The sequence below is a fragment of the Pongo pygmaeus genome, chromosome 21, assembly GCF_028885625.2.
Source record: "Pongo pygmaeus isolate AG05252 chromosome 21, NHGRI_mPonPyg2-v2.0_pri, whole genome shotgun sequence".
Lineage (NCBI taxonomy): Eukaryota > Metazoa > Chordata > Mammalia > Primates > Hominidae > Pongo > Pongo pygmaeus.
This window is the reverse complement of record NC_072394.2, coordinates 12,426,433-12,441,269: the sequence shown is the minus strand read 5'-3', so window position 1 is coordinate 12,441,269 and position 14,837 is coordinate 12,426,433. Positions and strand designations below refer to the sequence as shown.

The window sequence follows — 14,837 nt, the reverse complement described above, 5'->3', positions numbered from 1 at the left end:
TGGGCTCAATCCTCAGCTTAACTCTTTCGTGGAAGTAACTGGGCTGCAGCATTGCTTTTGCAAGCCACAGCCCTCTCCCCCAAAGAAACACAAAGCTGTCTTTTCCTAGGGGCCCCCAACAAATGGCCTCTCTGGTTCAAACTGTAATATGCCAACCCCTAAAACAAAAATTATGGTCTGATATGTGTGTTCTACCTCTGGGCTCAGCAAGGAAGTCAGTGTCCCTCAAAGCCCATGGGCTGCAGGGGTGGGGCTGGGGGGACCAAAATCAAGATAGCTATCCTGTTCCTGGGGATAGTTACCCCTTACAATATGGGACTATGATACAGGAATGACCCAATGTCCTCCACACATTCCCCAGTAGATCATGAAGCCCCGAAGAGCTGCAGCTGCCTCCTAATGGCCTTTGCTCCCCAATCCAACACCAGCCCCTCTGCCGAGGACATGGTAAGCATCTGATGATGTAAATGATCAGGTGCATTCAACGCCTCCCTTTCACAGCCCCATCCCCTCTCCTGTTCCCATCCTCCTCCAGACCTTTCTATAAAGTCGAGCTCCTCGTGTATGCCTTCTTGCCCCAAAGGACGTTTTGTAACACTTCAGAAGACACTGAACTCTCCCGGAAGAGATGAATCCAAACGCACTGATTTTGGAAGTCAGGGGGCTCCTAAGAAAAGTGGCCTTGATGTGTCAGCAGATTCTAGGAAGGGGAGCAAAAGACATGAGAGGTTGTTCAGGGTCCCCTGACTCTGTGGGTCTTAAATCCACAGATGTGTGAGCTGAGGGCATCGACCTCTCTTTAGCAGCTAAATAGGAATCTCACTCTTCATCTGTGAAAATATGTTTTATAAGTACAAGATGGTGTTTAACGCAGGTGTTAACAGGAGAACGCCTCAGCACCCATGGCTTTATGGGATGATGAATTGGATTGAGAATTGGGATTGATGAATTGGGTGAGAATCCAGAATTTCTGAGCAAGGAAAAGCCTGAAAGTCTCATGAGCCGTTCCGCCTTTGCTGAGGGAAAATTCCATTCACTATCCATGCTGGCCATCTGTTAAGTTAAACATCTCTGCCTATGAAATCTAAGAATAAATGGAAATTACAACATTGCTATCAATGCATCAGCAGCATCAAAGACGGGTAATGGTTAGTAACACCTTGCGTGTGTTTGCTTTTCTCACACACCTGAGCTCACTTTGATTCTTGCAACACCTCTGGGGCGGGGACACAGGCAGTGATTTTTCCCCTCCTGGGGCTCTCCGGCAACGTCAGAGGTCAGAATAAAAAGGTCTTCACATTCTTTACGACACCTTTGGCTGCAACAATGATGCTCAACTGGGGGCCATTGGACCCCCTCCCCAGGGAACACTGGTAATGTCCAGAGACACTCAAGTTGTCACACCTGCGAGAGGGGGAAGGACTATTGGCTCTAGTGGGCAGAGGCCAGAGACACTGCTAAGCATCCTGCCATGCACACAACTGCCCACAACAAAGAATTATCTGGCCCTAGGTGTCAATAGCATCGAGGTTAAGAAACCCTGGGCTATAAGTAATGAAAAATTCTGCCTCATGTGGTCTGAAACAATAAATACACTTCTAATCTCATATAACAAGAAATCCTTTGATGAGGTGGACCCAGGATCTTATCAGTCAATGACTCCGTGTGAACAAGGGTCCAGAATTTGCTCGGGTCCTATTCCAATGTGCAAACTTCCAAAGGTGCCAGGCGTGGTGGCTCACACCTGTAATCGCAGCACTTTGGGAGGCCGAGGCAGGCAGATCACTTGAGGTCAGGAGTTGGAGACCAGCCTGGCCAACATGGTGAAACCCCGTCTCTACTAAAAACACAAAAATTAGCCAGGCGTAGTGGCGTGCACCTGTAATCCCAACTACTCGGGAGGCTGAGGCAGGAGAATTGCTTGAACCTGGGAGGTGGAGGTTGCAGTGAGCTGAGATTGCGCCACTGCACTCCAGCCTGGGCAACAGAGCGAGACTCAAAAAAAAAAAAAGGAAAGAAAAAGAAAAGAAAAGAAAAAGAAAAAAAACTTCCAAACGAAGGAGAGGCCTTTTCTTCTTGGGTGTCCTTAAGGGAGGCAACCTCTTGCAGAAACTCTCCAGCGTTCTCCTTTAGTTTCATTGGCCAGAACCAGGCAACACGCCCACCTGTAAAGCAGCCACTGGCCAGGGGAATGGGACCGCTATGGGGCTATGGGGGTGTGGATGAGATGAGCCCCCTCTGAAACATGAGGCTACTCAGCGAATGTCAGTTTCAGTAAGAAGGAAGGAAGGAAGAGAGGAAATGAATGCTGGGTAGACAAACAACAATGTCTGCTACATCTTCTGACCTTCTAAACCCTGGTATAATGTTTGGTTCATTACAACTAGCACTTCTCAAAGTTGAGTGAGTGCACGAACCACCTGGGGATTTTTTGTTAAAAAATGCAGGTGCTGACTCAGCGGGTCTGGGACGGGCCTCAGATACTGCGTGTGTGACCAGCTCCAAGCAGGTGTGACGCTGCTGGCCCACAGACCTCACTCCCACCAGCAAGACATTCATGATGCCACTTACTCTTTTTATGTTATTGCATTAATTGTGGTAAAATATACCTAACATAAAATGTCCCATTTCAATCATTTTTAAGTGCATGGTTCAGTGATGTTAAGTGCATTCCCATTGTTGTGCAATCAATCTCCAGAACTCTTTTCAACTTGCAAAATTGAAACTCCATACCCATTGAACAGCAAGTCTCCATCTTTCCCTGCAACCCCTGGAAACCACTATTCTATTTTCTGTTTCTATTAAAATGACTTCTCTAGATACCTCATATAAGTGGAAGTTACATTTAAGTGGAACTGTGTAGAACTTGCCCTGCAGAGAATCTAAAAAGAAAAAAAAAATTTAAGTGGAATTATATAATATCTGTCCTTTTGTGTCTGGCTTATTTCACTTAGCATAATGTTCTCAAGGTTCATCCGTGCTGCAGCATGTCTTGGAATGTCCTGCCTCTTTAAGGCTGAACTATATTCTATTGTATGTACACAACACATTTGTTTATTCTTCATCTATTGATAGACGTTTGGGATGCTGCTACCTTATGACTGTTGTGAATAATACTGCTACGAACATGGGTACACAAATATCTCTTTGAGAACGTGCATTCAATTCTTTTGGGTATATACCCAGAAGTGAAATTGCTGGATCATATGGTAATTCTATTTTTAATTTTTTGAGGAATTGCCATACTGTTTTCCAAGCGGCTGTACCAGTGGCACTTATTCTTAAACTTGACAGCACATTAGGCCTCACATGGGGCGAGTTACAAATTACTGATGCTTGGATCCCACCTCCAGAGTTTGATTTCATTAGCATAGGGTATGCCTTGGACATAGAAGTTTTAAAAACTCCCCAAGTGACTCAAGTATGTTGCAAAATTGGAGAACCACGTCTTGTCCTTTGCTTCTATCTGATAAAATTCCAAGCAGATTTGCTGGGATGATGGGGTTCCAGCTAAATGGGCCTTTGGGGGGGATCTGCAGCGTCTGTGCTGCCATATGGCGTACGCTCGCAGCTCCCAGGCAGCGTCTACCCCCAAATCACCAGGCGCATCATGTCCTCATTAGCCATCAATAGGAAGACAACTATGACCCCAATGGCTTTGAAGTCAGAGAACTTCAGAGCAGACAGACCTGAATAACAAGCTGCTCCTCTTTTTTTTTTTTTTTAATTAAAAAAAAGGGATCTTTACTTCAAAGGAAATTTTACCTGGAATTCCTTTATATAAAATAGATCAAAGCAGAATTACTCTCTGTTGACTTGGGAATGAGAAGAGGACACTAGAGCCCCCCAATACATGATGCCATCCCCCTGCTCTCCTTGGGCTCCCTGAAATCCTTCTCTAATCTAGCCTAAACCCCTCATTTCTCCCATAAGAAAACCAAGGCCCAAGAAGGTAAATGACCTGTTCAAGGCGATGTACCTGGCCCAGGTGTGGTGGCTCACACCTATAATCCCAGCACTTTGGGAGGCTGAGCCAGGCAGATCACCTGAGGTCAGGAGTTTGAGATCAGCCTGGCCAACATGGTGAAACCCCATCTCTACTAAAAATCCAAAAAAAAAAAAATTAGCTGAGCATGGGGGCGGGCACCTGTAATTCCAGCTACTCGGAAGGCTAAGACGGGAGACTCACTTGAACCCCGGAGGCGGAGGTTGCAGTGAGCCGAGATCAAGCCATTGCACTCCAGCCTGGGTGACAAGAATGAAACTCCATCTCAAAAAACAAAACAATACAGAACAACAACAACAACAACCATGCACTTGGCAAAGCACACCAGCTCTCCATCTTCCAGGGGAGAGCCCCTCTTCTAAGGCATCCCTCTTGTGTCCCCGGGCAAGCTGCAGCACTGGGTCCATTATGGACAGCTTAAGCACTTGGCCATCATACAACAGAACTAAGCAGATGCCTCAACATAATCCTGCCCTGTAAAAGTCCTTGTATTACAGGGTGTTCTGTCAATGACCCTACTGTATTTTTAACCACAAAGTCCTGTTTGGGGAGGACACATTGGGAGGGAATGACCACAAACAATTCTGGTTTTAGATGCTTAGAGTGTCACCTTTTTAAATAAGGAATAAAGGAATCAGTAGAATTTAATCTCAATTCCCAAAGGAATGACCTCCCAGTTGCAAATATTTGACATCCTTTAAGGTTATTTTTAAAAGCTGTATGACGCGTCTTCATAAGGAGGTGATCACAAATATGCCCCCTGTATCAGATAAATGGGGTGAGGATGGGGAACTGCTCCAATGCCATACAAATGGCTATTTGGGGCTTGGGATACAATTTCCAGTGGGGACACTATACATGGATTCAAAAATGGACATCTCTTCCACCATTGGCTGGAAGTGAAGTTGTTATTCTCTAAAAATTCTACAATGCAGGCCGGGCACGGTAGCTCATGCATGTAATCCCAGCACATCGGGAGGCTGAGGCGGGAGGATCACCTGAGATCAGCAGCCCTGTCTCTACTAAAAATACAAAAATTAGCCAGGCATGGTGGTGGGCGCCTGTAATCCCAGCTACTCGGGAGGCTGAGGCAGGAGAACTGCTTGAACCTGGGAGGCAGAGGTTGCAGTGAGCTGAGATCTCACCATTGCACTTCAGCCTGGGCAACAGAGCGAGATTCCACCTCAAAAAAAACAAAAACAAAAACAAACAAACAAACAAAAACCTCTACAACACAAAAAGTGACTCCCATTAGAATACCATTGTTTTTGCAAAAGGTCAATGGGAAAAGTGCAATATTTTCATGTATTATTTTGCCATTAATAGATTGCTACATGAACATTTCTAAATATTATTTTATGTAATATGTGATTTCAATTGTATGTAATTAAATTAGGAAATCAAATGGTACCCGTAAGACTATTTTATCTATATCCCTAAAAGTTTATATATTCAAGCGGCCAAAAAGCAGTTTTGGAATTTTCTGGCTGAGAAACTGTGAGATTATCTTATTTTCCATGTTTGCTTTATATTTAGACACGTGATATTGCCTACCCCAGGGAAGTGGGATGTTAATACTTAAAATTAGTGTTTTTCCCTCATCTATTATAGAGGGTAGTCACAAGGTATATTACAGGGGTTGGCCAGGGGAATCTGCATCTGTGGGAACATGGTTGAGACTGTTGCTGCTCACATTTTGTTTTATAAATTATCCCACATGATATATTTCTTTTGGAACTTAATGCCAAGAAAAAAGTATGCCTTTCAAAATTGGTATATTTCTACCTTCACGATAAAAAGAATTCGTAAAGATCTTGTTTCCTTTTTTACTTGGCCTACTAGGAAGCTCTGAGCTAACCCTAATGACTGTACAGGGAAACTAGCCTAGATGAATAGCTCTTTCACTTTGTAGTTAAATTTGCTTCTTTTGCTCGGTGCCTTCATTTTCTGTTTCTACTTTTATTTTAAAATGTAGATTCATATATTCAAAGCACTGACGTCCTTTATTAAAAGCTACTTTATTACATAGTTAACACCTCACAGATATGGAGAATGTAAGTATCTCCCAAACCAAGCAGATTTATAGGAAAACAGAGCATCCACCCCTATGCCCTGAGAACACTCCAGTCTGTAGCACCAAGCAGCAGGGAGAGCATGAGGGTGAGAATGACCCCAGGGTTGTTCCTTGGAGGCCTGCTGTACCTTCGGTCTACAGTGAGAGGATGATGGGACCTCTGTACTGATAGAGTCGAGCCCGAGGGAGCCCGGATGCTCACCCCTCAGAATCTGAGGGAATACTGCCAATGCTGCATCCTGGCTCCCTGTACCTCTACCCACACTCCCCAGAGCTGCAGTTTCTCCCTTCAAATGACCAGTGTTTCATAAAGAATGAAAATGAGGGTGGCTGGCCTGGTGCTGTCACTCACTCCTGTAATCCCAACAATTTGGGAGGCCAAGGCAGGAGGATGATCACTTGAGCCCAGGAGTTCAAGACCAGCCTGGGCAGCAGAGTGAGGCCCCGCCTCTCTTTTCTTTTTCTTTTTTCTTTCTTTCTTTTTTTTTTTGAGATGGGGTCTTGCTCTGTTGCTCAAACTGAAGTGCAGTGGCACAATCTTGGCTCACTGCAACCTCCACCTCCTGGGCTCAAGAGATTCTCCTGCCTCAGCCTTCCGAGTAGCTGGGAACACAGATGCATGCCACACCACCTGGCTAATTTTTGATAGAGATGGGGTTTCACCATGTTGCCCAGGCTGGTCTTGACCTCCTAAGCTCAAGTGATCCACCCTCCTCGGCCTCCCAAAGTGCTGGGATTACAGGTGTGAACCACTGCACCTGACCTGTCTCTTTCTTTAAAAAAAAATGGAAAGGAAAGACGGGTGAGCCTGGGCAACATACCACAACCTTGTCTTTACAAAAATTACAAAATTTAGCCAGGCATGGTGGCACACACCTGTGGTCCCAGCTACTTGGGCGGCTGAGGTGGGAGAATTGCTTGGGCCTGGGGAGGTTGAGGCTGCAGTGAGCCGTGGTCGTACCACTGCACTCCAGCCTGGGGGAGACTCAGTCTCAAAAAAGAAAAAAAAGAAAAGAAAAGAAGGGGGGTGACCTTCCTATAACACTGAAGGTCGGACTCTGAGGAGCCCTCTCCCACCTAGGCTGTTAAGGGTCTGAGGAGACCCTGTCAGGCTGCACTCATACACTGGAGGGAGAAATGCCTCCATTTTGGATGGAAGCTCATGGCCTCAGGAGCTTACACAGGGCTCCATTTTGTACAGTCCACTCAGGAACTACTTTCCAGGGTGTACCACGCTCACCACAGTATCCCGGGGCAGGCAAGTGACCACCCCTCACCTTCTTGGGCCACATGAGTCACTTTCTGGGAGCGCTGCTCGGCAGGTGGGACCTGAGCCTGCTGTGGTCACGGTCACCACACTTGTGGAGAGCTCACCTGAGAAAGAAGCCAGGGTGGAGGAAAGCAGCTCTGAGAGAAGGGAAGAGACAGATTCCCCAATAATCATTTGCAGGCCTGGATTTAGACATGCCTGAAGGCACCTACCCTTGGACTTTTCAATTATGTCAGGCAAAAATAAAATAGGCATTTTTGCTTACTTCAGTTTAAGTTGGGATTGTGCCTTTTATAACAGAGTTCTAACTGATGACCCCTAATACTCATTCACTCACTCACTCATCCAACAAGTGTTTGTGGCACACCCTTTGTGTACCGAGCACTGTGCTGGGCACAAAGGCCTCCCCGTTCCACCTAGAGGGCTGGGGTGGGGTCAGGCCCATGGCTTAGGCAACAGGAATGAAAGAAATCACTTTCTAATGACCATTAATGCTTGTTGTTCAAAAATAAAGTAATATTTGCCTTCCTTGCCATTAGCTCCGATTCTGCAATGGGGAACAAGATCTTTTCTTTCTCTGCTCCTTGTTGGCTGTCTTACATATGGCCCTTTGATTATACATCCTTATCTTGATGGGTCTACAGATGATGAATAACCAAATACATTCAACAGTTCCTCAGACATTCACTGAGTGCCATCTGTATGCAAGGCCTTGAGCTAAGTGCATGAACCCTCAGGACAATGTCTTCTGCAGATACCTCTCCCAGAGAAAACAGAACCAGCCCACAGCAGGGCACACCACACGCAGTGTACTAGCCATAAGGAGGCATTCCCAAAGGCAGGGCTCACCTTTTCAGGGAACTAGGAAGGAGAGGGCTGTTCAGCTTCATGGACTCTGGGTCTGGAGGTTCCTGTTAAATCCTGCTGGAGGAGCTGGGCTGAGGGTAGGAGATCCTTGTCTGACCTTAGCTCCACCAATGACCAGCAGAGCGACATTGGGCATGTCACCTCCATTTCTTATTTATAAGATCAGCATTAAATTCACTGACTTCATCCTTCTGGTTCCTTCCTATGTTTTGTCTCTGTTCATTTACAGTCTCTAGATGGTATAAAATTCATACAGGTCCACAATCCCTAAGCTACCATTTTCATATCCAAATGGCTCTGAAATCCAGAAATTCTTTTTGGGGGCACAGGGCGGGGAGACTTACTTGGCAGCAAATGCTGGCCTGAACTGACATGAGGCTATTTATAGTCTTTATTATCCCAGTTAGTGTGAATATTTATACACTCCACCACAGGAATATTAATGGGTTTACAGGGTGCTGAGCCAGGCTTCACTAGGAATGTTCTGTAATATACAAAAGAGGCATCACATTGCCCATTTTTTAAAAAAAAATTTTTGAATTCCCTAGAACTTCTGGCCCCAGCAATTCTAAGTAAGGTTTCATGGATGTGTGCTAAGATCACCATGCCTGCAGCCAAGGCAAACTGCAAGGATCCATGAAGAAGCCAGCTTGTCTCCCAGCTTGTCCAGCCTCCACCTGTCTTGTCCCATGACACTGTCTCCCAACCTTTGTGAATAGAATTGTCCCTTGTCTATAAAATTCCATCTAGGCTGGACATACTTGTCTGATAGTGGTTCTAGCTAGGACTATTTTTGGTTGCATTTTTCCTTCATGAAAATATTCCTTTCCCTTTGGGGTCCTGTTATCTGCAAAGGATCAGGAGCTGATGAAATAGAATAAGTCATATAAAGAATGGACAAGCATATTAGTTCACCCTCAATAGATGAGATATCTGCATTTGTAATAGATGTATTTTTTTTCACCTTTTATTCTTCTTTTTCTTTCTTTCTTTCTATGTTTTTTTTTTTTTTTTTTTTTTTTGACAGAGTCTCACTGTGTCGCCCAGGCTGCTGGAGTGCAGTGGTACAATCTTGGCTCACTACAGTCTCTGCCTCCCGGGTTCTTGTACCTAAGCCTCCCGAGTAGCTAGGATTATAGGCACCTGTCACCATGCCCAGCTAATTTTTGTATTTTTAGTAGAGACGGGGTTTCACCATGTTGGCCAGGCTGGTCTCGAACTCCTGACCGCAGGTGATCTGCCTGCCTCGGCTTCCCAAAGTGTTGGGACTACAGGCATGAGTCACTGTGCCCAGACCACTTTTTATTCTTAATTGTGGTAAAATATACAACTTAAATTTTTACCATCTTAACATTTATTTATTTATTTATTTATTTATTTATTTATTTATTTTTTATTTTTGAGATGGAGTCTCACTCTGTCACCCAGGCTGGAGTGCAATGGCCTGATTATAGCTCACTGCAGTCTCAAACTCCCAGGTTCAAGCAATCCTCTTGCTTCAGCCTGGTGAGTAGCTGGGACTACAGGCACGAGCCACCACAGATGGTAATTTTTTAATATTTTTGTAAAGATGAGGTCTTGCTATGTTGCCCAGGCTGGTCTCAAACTCCTGGCCTCAAGCAATCCTCCTGCCTCTGCCTTCCAAAGTGCTGGGATTATTACAGCCATAAGCCACTGCGCCTGGACTGTCTTAGTCTTCTGTAAGTGTACAGTGCAGTAGTGTTCAATGTATTCACGTTGTTGTGCCAATCTTCAGAACATTCTCATACCCAATAAATAATTCCCCATTTCCTCCTCCTCATAGCCCCTGACAAACACCATTCTAATTTCTGTCTTTATGAAGCTGACTACTCTAGATGCCTCGTGGAAGTGGAATCACACAGGAGTTGTCTTTTGGTGACTGGCCTATTTTACTCAGCTTGATGTCCTCAAGGTGCATCCATGCAACAGGATCTCTCTCTCTCTCTCTCTCGTTCTTTCTTTTTAAAATGGAGTCTTGCTCGTCACCAGGCTGAAGTGCAATCATAGCTCACTGCAGCCTTGAACTCCGGGGTCAAGTGATCCTCCATCCTCCCACCTCAGCCTCCCGAATAGCTGGGACTACAGATGTGCACCACCATGCTCAGCTAATTTTTTAATTTTTTTGTAGAGATCGGGGGTCTCCCTAAGTTGCCTAGGCTGGTCTTGAACTCCTGGCCTCAAGCAATCCTCCCTCCTTGATCTCCCAAAATATTAGGATTACAGGCATGAGCCACCGTGCCTGGCCAGGATTTTTCCTCTTTCTAAGACTAAACAACATTCCACTGTATACACCACATTTGCTCCTCCATTCATCCATCATGGGAACCTGGGTTGCTTCCACCATCTGGCCATTGTGACTAATACTGCTATAAACATAGGGAAACTGTAACATATTTCTAAACCTCCCAATATACACCCCCTTATGAGTAGAGCATTTTGATCCCACCTCTCTCTGCCACTATTACCCCACAGAGAAGGGGAAAGCAATGTTGTCTTGAGAGGGAGAAGGAGTTTCCCCAGAAGACAAGAAGGGAGAATCTATCTTTGCCACCCCATGGATTCTAGAAAGAGGAAGAAGGCTCACCTCATTATCCGCACTACCCTCCCAGGGAAGGTGGAAGAGAAAAGAAAGATGAACGTTCATGGGCACGGCACGGGGCTTCAACTTCCCTACCTGAACAAACATCCAGAAGTGGGCAGACTCTTTAGATTCCAGTGGGTAGAGTCAGGAAGGTTGTCGGGCTGTGGGAATGGTGCATGGGACTTGGTGGCTTGCCTTCCAGGACTTGGTAGGAGATGACAACAACGGTCACTTCTGAAGGGTCTTGGGCAACAGTGTAGCAGCAGTAAACAGTGGCTGGGAAGATAAGCTTGAGGCAGTGCCCTTGGCTTTTTGCAGCAAAAAGTTCAGGGCAAGATAGGGCAGAAGACGCTTTAAGGCCTGATGGGTGAACTGAAGCCTGGAGTCAGGAGGAAGAAGTCCCATGCATGGGGACCTCACAACCATGGGCAAATGTCCAGGCCACAGGCTGCAGCAGTGGAAACTAAGATAGCCCTAAAAGACAAAAAGGGGCTGGTCACCCCTCCACGGCAAGGAGCAGATTCCAGCAGCCACACTGCCACAGGCTCAGGCCATCATCCTGCAGATTCCAGAGGTATTCAAAGTCCCATCTCCCCACTGCCTTGAAGACACAGTCAGCACCTGTCTCCACACACACCTGGCAGCCATCACTCTTTAGGAAGGACGGAGGAGGGGCAGAGCAGTCCCTAAGGAGACCACACCTCCCAACAGGGACTGTCTAACATGGCCTGGAGAGAATCTGACTATTCCATTGCAAGGAGACAGAGCGTAGTAGGTGCCATTGGTGCCATGCCCAGGTCTCCTTGACCAGCTGGTGCACCCAGGTGCTACAAGTGTTGCAGGGAACCTCAATGCGTGATTGTGGCTTTCTCTGGACTGTCACCTCTGCCGTGGTAACTGCTACACCTGGAGACACCTGGGAGGTTGCAAGGCCCAGGCCTCTGCCTAAGGGCAACTAATGGCTTGCGGATGCAGAAGCACAAAACCCTAACCCCCTTGTCTCAAGGTGGAGCCAACTCCCTGGTACCATTCCGGCTCCAGAGCCCCCCAGGGGGTCAGGTAGAAGCTGAGTGCCCATGGTGCACACCTCTCAGCTCCTCCCGTGCCCTCTGCTGCTTCCTTTACCAGGTCAGGGGCACCAGAACCCGGGTCTCAGGCTCTGCTTCCAGGGAACCCCCACCCCAACACATACACAATTTGCAGCTACTCTGTTCTTACCACATTGTGTGGAGGTGTCTAAGAATAAAGAATCGTATTTTCTTTATATGGGTAAGTGTGGTGAGAGTGAATCTGTAACTGACTCCACTGTGTAGTTAAACAATGTCTTCAGGCAAAAGTGACTCTCATGAGGGCTTTACAGGTCCTGGAGGGGGCCCCGGGGGAGGCCATCTGGGGGCAGGCGGTGGCTCCACACTGGCCTTTGCCTGCAGGAGGATTGCTGTGCTCATCTCTAACCCAGACCTCCCAGGAGGTTTGTTCTCCGTTCCCACCAGAGTAGGGTTGTCAGATTTAGGTAATAAAAATGTCAGATGCCCAGTGAAATTTGAATTTCAGATAAACACTACATAACTTTTTAGTATAAGTATGGCCCAAGTATTTCACAGACTGTACTTATACAGAAGGGGCTTTTTCTTGTTTATCTGAAATGAAATTTCACTGGGCATCCTGATTTCATCTGGCGGCGCCCCCGCCCCCACCCCAACACTCCCACACAGTCTGACTCAGCAGAAGCCCCCAGATCTGCCCACACACCCAGTCCTGGGCTGCCGCGGGAGCTGCAAGGGTCCGAAGTTCTTCCTGCTGGGATTGCACTCCTGGCTCAGCCGCCGTTAGGCCGGCCAGTTATTCTACCCTTTCTGGATCTGATGAAAGCCACAGACTGATGAGGCTCGAAGCTAAAGGGGAAACAAGATGATAATACACAGCTTGGGAGATCACTGCAGCAGCCTGTCACTCAGAAGTCACCTCGGAGGCAAGCACCAATCTGGATGTCAGCTTGTCCCTGCTCACATGGAAAGAAGGTCTGGTGCCGGCCTGGGCTCACCCTGGGACTAGAAACAGAATAAGCATCACAGGCAAGCGGGAGAAATTGAACCGAATCCAGCTGGCGAGTAAGGGGGCTCACGGCGGCCGAGCGCCTACTACGTGCCTGCCTCTGTATGGCCATTGTCACACATAGTCCTCAAAACGATTTCTGCAACATTAGAGAATTGTTCCTATTTTAAGAGGTGTGAAAATGGAGGCCCAAAGAGGCAAAGGGGGCCACCTATCTAGTAAAAGGCAGTGATGAGCTACAGGCTGAGGTCTGGGGGGTTCCAAAGACCAGCTCTTCCCTCTCTGGGACAGGAGTCAGAACAACAAGGACAGTTTTAGCAGATGCTCTCCCTGCCCTGCCCATGTCCCCTCAGGGCTCACGGTTTCCATGATGGCTCTTTGCCCTGCAAGTGGGAGGGCTGGGGACGAGACACCCTGGGAGCAGCCCTTGGCCAGGATGTGAGTAGGTGGGTAAGTATCCAGCCCCACACCCCTCAGGTGGCACAGCTCTGGGTCCTGTCCCACATTAGGTGATATCCAGACATCCCCAGTGGGAGGGAGCCCCCAGTGCTCATGGTAGTAACTGCTCAAGGCCACCTTCCCTTCCCGGTCTCACACCCTCACTCCCTTCCTCATGGGACCAGGAACCCTTTCCATATCAACTACTTGCACTGCAATTAGATGATCAGGTCAGCAACTGGGAAACCCACCTAAGAGAGCAGCTCATGCTTATCCAGGCTTACCAAGGCACCGTGCTAAGCTCCGCACCACGATCATCTCATTTCATCCACCCACCTGCCCTTGGGATGAGATAGCTGCTATGATTATCCCATTTCACAGATAAGATAAATTAACCGACCTATGGCATTGCCAGGCTTCAAACCGAGTGGGCCTCAGCCTAATACCTGTGTTCTCAACCACTGAGGTATTAAGCAAGGCTTCCATTGAGCTTCTGGGCAATCATTTTCTCTCCTTCTAGCTTTGGACTGACTTCCTCTGCTTGGGTGCACATATAAACAGGAGATGCAGCAGTTGGCTGCCCCAAAACAAGGGGGCATCTTGCGTACAGGTGGAGCTGTGCAGTGGTGCTGTGTTTTAAGCATTGCCTTCATTCCACTCATAGGATATCGAAGGCCCACGTGCCATGTATTTACCTCCCATTCTTTGCTGGACAGAATGCCTCGCCCAAGATTTAATTTTCCTTCATTCCTCTGCTCTCACACTTTGTGTGTCCTGCCCTTGCCTGCTAGGCCTCAGCACGGTGGTTCTGGATCCTCCTAAGGACCAAGGCATCTGAGTTCCTCCAGCCCTCCAGGTCCACATGTCTCCGGATACGAGGGTGTGAGTATGTGCATCTGTGAGTCTCAGTTCAGAAATCGGCTCTAAGTGACTTGCCTGGTCTTCCCAAATGCAAAGACCTACTTAAGACCCTTTCAAAAGAAAATCACTAGGCTTGTTGGCTCTGGCTTCAGAAAAGGGGCCTGAGCAAGAGTTCTATCTGTTTGATTTGTCTCCATTCAAAGCCAAATTCTCAAGGTTATAAAGAAAGGATTTCCCAGATTGTCATTGCTTTCATTGATTGCATTATCACCTGAGCAGTATCTTGCAGAGACTATAGATAGGAGTTTCAGTAATTTCTAAATAGCTTTTGGTGTTTTATAACATCAGAAGATAAGCTTGCCATTTGTAAACATGCCCTTGGACAAACAGCATACACGCATTCCTTAGGAGGAAAAGAATCTGTTTCTGGGCCTGGGAAGGGTGGTGTCCTGCCTCTACTACGGGTCAGTTTCAACACTGGATTGTTGGGAAAGAGTTTAAGCTGGAAAAAAGATCTCAGTTTCAATGATCTTCTTAAAATCAGCCACCCTTTGAGCATCTATTAAAAGTTCAAATCACGGGTTGCAAATGTAAAAGCCAGAGGGACAAGGCAAATTAAAAAAATAAAGCAGTGAAGAAAACAGTGCAAGGGCGCTGACAAAAG

At 46.9% G+C, this 14,837-nt stretch overlaps 1 protein-coding gene across 7 annotated transcripts in view; it reads right to left on the bottom strand.

Moving 5' to 3' along the window:
* BANF2 (BANF family member 2) overlaps nt 1-14,837 on the bottom strand; it is a 42,619-nt gene that overhangs the window by 17,351 nt on the left and 10,431 nt on the right. For 2 of the 7 annotated variants that reach the window (XM_054466524.1, XM_054466521.1), the window contains exon 2: nt 538-700. The exons of 2 other annotated variants lie outside the window; for them this stretch is intronic. Coding sequence is in view for 3 of the 5 variants with exons in the window: in XM_054466518.1 (XP_054322493.1) it covers nt 7,358-7,372 (15 nt within the window). In the remaining 2 variants the exon portion in view is untranslated. Of the gene's footprint in view, nt 1-537; nt 701-7,357; nt 7,455-10,912; nt 11,294-12,571; nt 14,557-14,837 lie in introns of those variants that run through there. 3 more of the 7 variants (XM_054466518.1, XM_054466519.1, XM_054466517.1) reach the window with 3 other exon arrangements.